Source organism: Scyliorhinus torazame, chromosome 5 (assembly GCF_047496885.1).
Source record: "Scyliorhinus torazame isolate Kashiwa2021f chromosome 5, sScyTor2.1, whole genome shotgun sequence".
NCBI classification, from domain to species: Eukaryota; Metazoa; Chordata; class Chondrichthyes; order Carcharhiniformes; family Scyliorhinidae; genus Scyliorhinus; species Scyliorhinus torazame.
The window spans coordinates 77,732,724-77,743,442 of NC_092711.1; the positions used below are offsets into that span (position 1 = coordinate 77,732,724).

Below are 10,719 nucleotides of genomic sequence, written 5' to 3' on the forward strand. Positions count from 1 at the left end.
TCTCTCTCCATTTAAATGTCGATACCTGTCTGGTACGGCCGCATTTGGAGTATTGCGTACAGTTCTGGTCACCGCATTATAGGAAGGACGTGGAGGCTTTGGAGAGGGTGCAGAGGAGATTTACCAGGATGTTGCCTGGTATGGAGGGGAAATCTGATGAGGAAAGGCTGATGGACTTGAGGTTGTTTTCGTTGGAGAGAAGAAGGTTAAGAGGAGACTTAATAGAGGCATACAAAATGATCAGGGGGTTGGATAGGGTGGACAGTGAGAACCTTCTCCCGCGGATGGATATGGCTGGCACGAGGGGACATAGCTTTAAACTGAGGGGTAATAGATATAGGACAGAGGTCAGAGGTAGGTTCTTTACGCAAAGAGTAGTGAGGCCGTGGAATGCCCTACCTGCTACAGTAGTGAACTCGCCAACATTGAGGGCATTTAAAAGTTTATTGGATAAACATATGGATGATAATGGCATAGTGTAGGTTAGATGGCTTTTGTTTCGGTGCAACATCGTGGGCCGAAGGGCCTGTACTGCGCTGTATTGTTAAAAAATAAATAAATAAATAAATATTGTTTTATTTCATACTTCCTGACAAAGCAGACAATTCACATTTTCCCAAGTTATGCTCCATCTGTCAGGTTTTTTGCCCACTCACTTAACCTATTTGTAGTCCTTTGCAGAGTCCTTAATTCCACGTCACAAATTACTGTCCGACCTGTCTTTGAGTCATCAGAAAATTTAGCCACCAGACATTCAATCCCATCATCCAACACATTCATATAGATTGTAAATGGTTCCGAGCACTGATCGTGGTGACATTCCACTTGTCACATCTTACCCACCCAGAAATGACCCATTTATACCGACTGGCTGCTTCCTGTTCACTAACCAATCCTCTATCCATGCTGATATGTTGATCCCACACCATGAGCTCATATTTTGTGTATTAACCTTTGATGTGGCACCTTTGGAATTCCCTTCTGGAAATCCAGATAAAGCACATCTACAGGTACCCCTTGATTGACATCCCGTGTTACTTCCTCAAGCATCTTGATAAATTAGTCAATCACGATTGATTCCCTGAACGCCATTTTCAAACACTGTATCAAAAGAAAAATCAAATCTCCTCTACCCCTCTGGCTCCATTGCCAATTACCTTAGAGGGACTCACTTTCTGTTAAAGAGCCTGTCAACCTCTCTCACCCACTTTCCTGAAAGTGAACATATTTAATCAGGAAAAGTCCAAAAAATTCAAATATTTTCCTGTTAAAAGTTTATTGACGAAACAGGACATGGTTAAAAAAAAACTAACAGAAAATTACTTGAGGATCAAAGACAACCAGAGTAACAGGATGTTCACAATGTTCTGGTCCCAAATGATTTCCCTTCGGCTCCTCTGTACCCTGTTCCCGTGACCCCCCCCCCCCCCCTTTGGACACAGGGTCACTGAACCCTGGAGGTCACATCATCATCAGCCCTGTCACCGCCCGCCCCCCCCCCCCCCGCCCCCGGAAACCTGATTAGTTGGATGTCCAATTCCCACTCAGTCCTCCAGCACCTTCCTGTCTCTATTAGCGATGCCCATGGCAGTTCCCCAACTGGGGTGCAGGCCCCGTTATTCTCAGCTAAATTCAGCCCTCAGCTCCATCACCTGGCTGTCATTGACATGAGCAATAGAGACAGAAAGGTGCCCGAGGCTCAAATAGGAAGATAAAACTTGTGGATTAGGACCTACATAAAGGTCAGCAACTTCATATAAAAAGTCAAATTCCCAGTCAATAAATTAAAGGATCACACGACGGGACTTCCAAGTTTTATGACTTTTAATACAACAAACAAACAAACTAGAAGCTACTTTAACTCGGAAACCTACACATTAAACTATAAACTAGAACTTTGCCCTTTTACGCAATCTAAAATCACACTCCACGAGTATAGTTGCTCTGTCCTGGAAGTCGAAACTTAATTGTCTCAGAACCTGTCCAAATGATGATTCATTCCTGAGAATCTACTTCCGTTCTTCGACCAAGACACCGAGGAAAAAAAGGGAGAATAGAATAGAATGTGAACTGGCAAAATACATAAAAATGGACTGTAAAAGCTTCTGTGGCTACGTAAAAAGGAAACGTTTAGCTCAGACAAATGTTTGTCCATTACAGATAGAGTCAGGAGAATTTAGAATGAGGAATAGAGATCCCTGCAGCCACCTCGTTCAACACTCTGGGATGTAGATCATCAGCTTTTGGGGATTTATTCACTTTCAATCCCATTAATTTCTCCAGTATGACTTTTCCACCAATACTAATCTCTGCCAGTCCCTTGGTTCTCTGGTGTTTTGGGGACAATTTCTGTACCTTCCTCTCTGAAGACAGACACACATTGTTTAGTTTCTCTGCCATTTCCTTACTCCCCATTACAAACTCTCCTGTCTCTGCCTGGAATGGACCCACATTGGTCTTTGCTAATCTTTTCCTTTTCACATTCCTGTAGAAGCTTTTCCAGTTGGTTTTTATGTTTCTCCCCAGTTTGCTCTCATCAGTTTCTTGGTCCTCCTTTGCTGAATTCCAATCGATCTAATGGAATCTTTTAACTTTTCATGTTAGCTGAGGTTGCATCACTTTTCCTGTTGGATTTTTGTTCCTTAAAGGAATCTATATTGGTTGTATATATGCAAAGTAAAAGTCACAAAAATCGTAGAGGACCATAGGCTGCTCCCCTTCGACAGAGAGAGAGCTGACTGGTGGTGATTTAACCTGAGGGTCAGCACACCTCAGGCGAGGGGCCTGGTTGAGAAGGCGGGACCTTCATGAATAAACTCAGCCAGTATGAGAGTTGAATCCTCACTGCTGGCCTTGCTCTGCATCATGAACCAGCCGTCCTGCCAACTGAGCTAACCGACCCTCTGATAAAGATGTAATAATTCCTTAAACATGAGGTATTCCCTGTACCAATCAGTTTCCCAGTCCACCTCAGACAACTTGCCCCTCACACTCTGATACTTTCCTTGTGAGGGACATCCAGATAACTTAAACAAAGGAACCATGTAACCACCAGGGCCCATCTCCATGGCAACGTGGCACGCTTTGGGGGGTTTGAAACAGAAATGGAAACTAAATATCTTCAAACTTCCAAACATCCTTTCACTGTGTGATCCTTGTGCAATTTGATGCCAGGTATTAGCAACAAGGCTCAAAGATCAACAGCCCACTGCAGGCAAAGTGGTGAGACCAGCCAGTGCAGCAGAAAGAAACCCTCTGTAGAGATCTACTATGAGGATTTAGTGAGGAGCTTGCGACACTAAAACTCAGTAGAAATTTGAGTTAAAACCTCTCGGATGCAAATAAGAATCTTTTATTGCCTCTATTTGATTACAATTAGGAGTCACTTAAATCTTATTCTCTGATAAGTCCGGCTAGCAAAAGGACTTATAAAGAGAAGCAACTTGTACAGAATTTAACTTTCAAAATAATACATAAATGGTTTCTTGCTTACGGCAAACCAGCTTGCATTTACTTCAAGAGTTAGACTGGAAAGGTGAAAGTATGAAAAATAGAGACAGCGAATAGTTTAGATCAAAGTATAGGTGATTCATGAATAAAGATGGCCGCACGGACCATCACGGTTATAGGAAATCATATCAGCCTTTAGCCATCTATCTACACCTCTATGTCGTTCTAATTGGTTTGGATTAAAATCAAATGTATTTGATTCGGCGGTTAGCTGTCAATCCTCAATGTGCATCATTCGTTCTAAATGTTTCATGTCTGAATATTTGTGTATGTTATGGAATGCGATTCTATGGTTATTATCAAGTCCAGTTCAAACTGGACTTCTGCTGACTTCGCTATTATCCACATTGTGGACAATAGCGCCTTAATGTTGCTATGGTGCCTGCCCTGTCCTTGGAGTGATAACTGGTACAGCTTGTGTTTTAATGCCACACTGTCTTGAACATGTATTTGTTAGAACAATGGCTTTCTCCTCTCAGCTCAGTAAAAGTGCTGTTTTAATCTACAATGAAATTATGCATAAGTCAGGCTGTTTTGTGTCTCTGTTGAAGTTAGTTGAAGCTGTGTGTTTTGAGATGACCTGAGATTATGAGTGCTGAAATCCTTACTTTAAAATGGGTATTAAAACTGGGGCTTAATATTTATACTAAATAGCCTTCTTTTACCTATCAGGTATGTTAGAAAATAGTTGGTTTCCATCACCCTCCGACCACCCTCACTGACCACCTGTCAGAATGAACAAAATGCACTCCTGGATGTAGAGCAGAAACAATAACAGCAGAATCCAACCCCTGTAATCGATTGTGAAATTGTCGGTGTCACTGCAGGTGCGATTAAACATGCAATCCCGTCTCACACTGAGAGGTGGACGGCCTCTCCCCAATGTGAACTCGCTGGTGTGTCTGCAGGCGAGATAACCAAGAGAATCCCTTCCCACACTGAGAGCAGGTGAATAGCCTCTCCCCAGAGTGAACTCGCTGGTGTGTCCGCAGGTGAGATAACTGAGTAAATCCCTTCCCACACGGAGAGCAGGTGAACGGCCTCTCTCCAGTGTGAACTCGCTTGTGTGTCCGCAGGGTGGATAACTGAGTGAATCCCTTCCCACACCGAGAGCAGGTGAATGGCCTCTCCCCAGTGTGAACTCGCTGGTGTGTCCGCAGGGCGGATAACTGAGTGAATCCCTTCCCACACCGAGAGCAGGTGAATGGCCTCTCCCCAGTGTGAACTCGCTGGTGATTCTGCAGGGTGGATAAATGTGCAAATCCTTTCCCACACTGAGAGCAGGTGAATGGCCTCTGGCCAGTGTGAACTTGCTGGTGTATCCGCAGGGTAGATAACCGAGTAAATCCTTTCCCACACTGAGAGCAGGTGAATGGCCTCTGGCCAGTGTGAACTCGCTGGTGTGTCCGCAGGGTAGATAACCGAGTAAATCCTTTCCCACACTGTGAGCAGGCGAATGGCCTCTCCCCAGTGTGAACTCGCTGGTGTGTCTCCAGGGTGGATAACTGAGTAAATCCTTTCCCACACTGAGAGCAGGTGAATGGCCGCTCCCCTGTGTGAACTCGCTGGTGTTTCTGCAGGGTGGATAAATGTGCAAATCCTTTCCCACACTGAGAGCAGGTGAATGGTCTCTCCCCAGTGTGAACTCGCTGGTGTGTCCGCAGGGTGGATAACTGAGTAAATCCCTTCCCACACTTTGAGCAAGTGAATGGCCTCTCCCCAGTGTGAACTCGCTGGTGTTTCTGCAGGGTGGATAACTGAGTAAATCCCTTCCCACACTTTGAGCAAGTGAACGGCCTCTCCCCAGTGTGATTGCGTCGATGAACCTCCAGCTCAGATGGGAATCTGTATCCCTTCCCACAGTCCCCACATTTCCACGGTTTCTCCATGTTTTGGGTCTCCTCACATCTCTCCAGGCTGAACAATCAGTGGAAGCCTCGTCCACAACACAGGTACGGTTCCTCCCCGCTCTGAATATTGTGATGTTTTTCAGGCTGTGTAACTGGTTAAAGCTCTTTCCACAATCAGTTCACTGGAACACTCTCACTCGAGTGTGTGTTGTGTGGGTCTCGGTGCTTTTCCAGTCACACTGATCCTTCCACAGTCAGTTCACTGGAACACTCTCACTCGGGTGTGTGTTGTGTGGGTCTCGGTGCTTTTCCAGTCACACTGATGGTTGAAATATTTAGCTGACAGTTCAGGGAAACATTTCTCCTAGATTCAAAGGCCGATGATATCCAGGTTCCAAGGAAGGGAGTGACTGTCAGATCGAGATGTGACGTTTGAGATTTCTGTCTGTAATTCTTCCTCGTCTAATATCCTGTAAAAACAATTTACAAAATTTGTCACTGTCAGTACAGGATAGAAACTCAGAACAGACAATTCTAGTTTCTATGGCACATTTTTTCCTCTCTCTTATTCCCCGAAAGCTGTAAATCTCCATCCCACACACTCCCTCCATTCTCACTCTGCTGTATCTCATATTGACCCTCCTAATTCTCCTGAAGGTGCTGATTCAGGCTGATTGACAGATCCATGCTCACAGCTTCCTGTCCAGGAGATCACAACAGTTTTAGCTGCAGTCGGCCATTCGGCCCATCGAACCGGAACCATCCAATGGGATCATTGGCTGATCTACCTCAGCACCGTTTTCCGACACTATCCCCCATATCCTTCGACGTCTACAATATCCAGAAACCTCTCAATCTGTGTCTTGAAAATACTTGGATTACTGAGGCTCCAGAATCCTTGGGGGGAGAGAATTCCAAATCTTCACCACATCGTTGAGTAAAGGGGCTGGTTTAGCACACTGGGCTAAATCGCTGGCTTTTAAAGCAGACCAAGGCAGGCCAGCAGCATGGTTCGATTCCCGTACCAGCCTCCCCGAACAGGCGCCGGAATGTGGCGACTAGGGGCTTTTCACAGTAACTTCATTGAAGCCTACTTGTGACAATAAGCGATTTTCATTTTCATTTTTCATCTCAGCTTTCTGTCCATTTACCTGCCAGTTCCGCATAACACTCGCCATCCTCATCAATCAGAAATCTATCTGGGGGTGGGGAGGTGTCAGGCATGTGATACGGGTGTGGGAGTAGCTGCTTTTCCGCAGGTTCTGGTGCCACTAACTTATAATCTGACACTTATCCTGATTGCCTGGCACTCATCTACCTAATCCTTGAATTCATATTTGTTATCATGTCCCTGGAAGACTTCAGGGTTCGGTCTGGTAGGATTATGCTGGAAAAAGTGAAGAAATCATGAATAAAACAGCGCAGGTGGATTCAGCGGGAATGGAGCCGCCTTTTCAACATGGCGGCCTGACCCTCAGGAGGACTCTCGACCACACTCTCTAAGGGGCTCTCTGGGAGGCGGCAAAAATTATAACTGTCGACATTATCCGTGTTATTGACCAGAGGCGGAGTGTGCTGACTCAATATCTGTGAGCTCATGAGGACCACCTGCAAAACGCCATGAAGAGGTTCGATGATCTGGAGGAGAGAATCCTGAACATTCAGCAAGATGCCTCCTTGACGGAGGCAAGAATTCAATCCTTTGAAAACCAGCCGAGTGGCTGGCGGAGGTCCTGGAGAACTGAAGGTCAGAGAAAGAACATCTGAGTCATTGGCCTGTCAGATGGTCATCATAGAATTTAGAGTGCAGAAGGAGGCCAATCGGCCCATCGAGTCTGCGCCTTAAAAACAACACCCCAGTCAGGCCCATACCTCCCCCCCCCCCCCCCCCCATCCCGGTAACCCCACCTAACCTTTCATTTGTACACTAAGGGCAATTTATCGTGGCCACCTCGGTGGATACCTAACCTGCACATCTTTGGACTGCGGGAGGAAACCGGAGGAAACCCACGCTGACACGGGGAGAATGTGCAGACTCCGCACAGACAGTGATCCAAGCCGGGAATCAAACCTGGGACCCTGGAGCTGTGAAGCAACTGTGCTAACCACTGTGCTACCGTGCTGCCCATAAATGATGTTTTTTTCTGTCCATTTAGTGTGGAGGGTAAGGCTCCCGTTAGGTTCTTCGAGGACCGACTGCCACATTTTCTCAAGCTGGATGGGAAGCCTGCGCATTTCAAATTAGAAAGGGTGCATCGGTCTTTGAGGCTGAGGGATACTTTTCATCCCAGGCCTGTAATCATTCACTTCCACAACTTGTGAGAATGTCCTGGAGAGGGAACGGCGAGGTGGCATCTGGCTCCAGGAAGGAGTGAGGATTTACTTCTTCCAGGCCTTTTCGGCAGCAACACAAACGAAGCGACGAGGCTTCGATGAAGTTCAAAGACAGCTCCAGCCTGTGGGGAGTGAATTACGTCAGGCTTTATCCTGCAACCCGAAAAATGGTATCCAACAACTCCGTCAAGTCGTTCAATAATCTAACTATTGCCTTGGCCTTCATTAATTCCATGAAGGGCCAGGATCTGGAGGGATGGTTTGCAGCTCGGACAAACTCAGGTTCTAATCCGGATTCTTACCCTGTCATGGTGTTGTCTGAATTTCAGAATCACAGAAATACGCATAGGGACAGGAGTAGGCCATTCAGCCCCTCGAGTCTGTCCTGCCATTTAGTGAGATCATGGCTGGTCTGTGACCCAACTCCATATCCCTGAATATCTTTGCTTAACAAAACTCTACCTCAGATTTAAACTTAACAACTGATCCAGCTTCACCTGCTGTTTGTGGGAGAGAGTTCCAAACCTCTCCCACCCTGAGTGTGAAGGCGTTCTTCCCAACATCTCTCCTGAACGGTCGAGCCCTGATTTTTAGACAATGATCCCAGTTTTAGAATCTCCAACCAGTATAAATAGTTTATCTTCATCGCCCCCGTCTTTCCCTGTTAATATCTTAAATGCTTCAATCAGATCACACCTTAATCTTCTCAATTCTAGCAAAAACAGGCCTAATTTGTGTAATCTCTCCTCAAAATTTAACCCCTGTATTCCATGTGTCTTGGCATATCATCTTAGTAAACCTGTGTTGCACTCTCTCCAAGGCCAAAATATCCTTCCTAAGGTGTGGTGTCCAAGTGGGGTCTTGTATAGCTGCAGCACAACCTCGGTGTCTTTATATTCCAATCCTCCAGATGGGCGGCATGGTTGCACAGTGGTTAGCACTGCTGCTTCACAACTCCAGGGTCCCAGGTTCAATTCCGGCCTCGGGTGACTCTCTTGTGTCTTTCTCCCCGTGTCTGCATGGGTTTCCTCCGGGTGCTCCGGTTTCCTCCCACTGTCCAAAGATGGGCAGGTTAGCTGGATTGGCCATGCTAAATTACCCCTTAGTATCCAAAAGGTTAGGTGGGGATAGGATGGAGGTGTCGGCTTAGGCAGGGTGCTCTTTCCAAGGGCCGGTGCAGACTCGATGGTCCGAATGGCCTCCTTCTGCTCTGTATATTCTCTGATTCTATGTAAATGCCAGCATTCCATTCGCCTTTTTGATTATTTTCTGCACTTGTTCCTGGCAGTTTAGGGATCTATGCACCTGAACCCTCCAGACTCTTTGCCATCCACTGAACTTAACCTCTTTCCATTTAGAAAGCCCTCTGTTATATTCTTTTTTGGTTCAAAACAGATAACCTCACACTTGATTACATGGAATTCCATTTGCCACAATTTTGCCCATTCACCTAGCAATTTTATGCCATCATCTAGGCTGTCCATCATGCCATCTAACTTTGTATCATCAGCAACAGTAAAGAGGCCCTTCCTCCCATTGAGTCTGCACCGACACTCGCAAATCACCTGACCGACCTGATTCCATTTGCCAGCACTTGGCCCATAGCCTTGAATGTTATGACCTGCCAAGTGTTAACCCAGGTACTTTATAACCCACCTCTACCACCCTCCCAGGCAGTGCGTTCCAAACCGTCACCATCCTCTGGGTAAAAAGGTTTTTCCTCAAGACCCTTTAAACCACCTGCCCCTCACCATGAGCTTGCATCCCCTTGTGACACCTTCAACTGAGGGGAACAGCTGCTCCCTATCCATCCTGTCCAAGCTCCTAATCATCTTGTACACCTCAATCAGCACCCCCCCCCCCCCCCACTCCTCCCCCAGTCTTCTCGGCTCCAATGGAAAAAACCCAAGCCTATAGGATAACTCAGAAAATTGAAAGGAAAATACAGGATAATCCAGGAAACTACAAGCTGGTGAACTTTACATCAGTGGTAAGGAAATTATTGGAGAGGATTCTTCAAGACAGGATTTGCGCCCATTTCAAAGCAAGTGGACGTATTAGCGAGAGGCAGCACGGTTTGTGAAGGGGAGGTCGTGTCTCACTAACTTGATCGGGTTTTTCGAGGAAGTGACAGGGATGATTGACGAAGGTAGTAAGCCCCTTGGCAATACAGAAGGTGAAGTCACACAGGATTTGAGAAGAGCTGATAAGATAGGTATAGCATTGGCTCGGTCATAGAAGACAGAGGGTAGCAGCAGAAGGGTGCTTTTCTGAATGGATGGCTATGACTAGTGGTGTGCAGTAAGGATCAGTGCTGGGACCTGTGCTTTTTGTAGTATATATAAATGATTTGGAGGAAAACGTAATTGGTTTGATTAGTAAGTTTGCAGATGACACAAAGTTGGTGGAATTGCGGATAGCAATGTGGACTGTCAGAGGATTCTGAAGGATATAGATCAGTTGGAGACTTGGGCAGAGAGATGGCACATGGAGCCAAATGTGAGGTAATGCATTTTGGAAGATCTAATACAGGAGGGAAATATACACTAAATGGCAGAACCCTTAAGAGTATTGACAGGCAGAGGGATCTAGGTGTACAGGTCCACAGGTCACTGAAAGTGGCATCGCAGGTGGAGAAGGTAGTCAAGAAGACATACGGCATGCTTGCCTTCTTTGGCCGGGGAATTGAGTTTCAAAATTGGCTAGTCATGTTGCAGATTTATAGAACTTTTATTAGGCCACACTTGGAATATAGTGTTCAATTCTGGTCGCCACACAACCAGAAAGATGTGGAGACTTTGGAGAGGATACAGAAAAGATTTCCAAGGATGTTGCCTGGTATGGAGCGCATTAGCTACAAGGATAGGTCGGAGAAACTTGGTTTGTTCTTACTGGAATGACGGAGATTGAGGGGCGACCTGAAAGAAGTCTACAAAATTATGAAGAGCATGGACAGAGAAGGTAGTCAGAAACATTTTTCCAGGGTGGAAGAGTCAATTACTGGGAGACACAGGTTTAAGGTGTG

General features: G+C 46.0%; 1 protein-coding gene across 8 annotated transcripts in view; it reads right to left on the reverse strand.

The window, feature by feature from the left end:
* Positions 1-10,719, reverse strand: part of LOC140421423 (uncharacterized) — a 307,993-nt gene that overhangs the window by 19,168 nt on the left and 278,106 nt on the right. For 4 of the 8 annotated variants that reach the window (XM_072506118.1, XM_072506117.1, XM_072506116.1 and 1 more), the window contains exon 2: positions 1,807-5,830. The exons of 3 other annotated variants lie outside the window; for them this stretch is intronic. In XM_072506118.1, coding sequence (XP_072362219.1) covers positions 4,344-5,399 — 1,056 coding nt within the window. In that variant the 5' untranslated portion in view covers positions 5,400-5,830 and the 3' untranslated portion in view covers positions 1,807-4,343. Of the gene's footprint in view, positions 1-1,806; positions 5,831-10,719 lie in introns of those variants that run through there. One more of the 8 variants, XM_072506119.1, reaches the window with a different exon arrangement.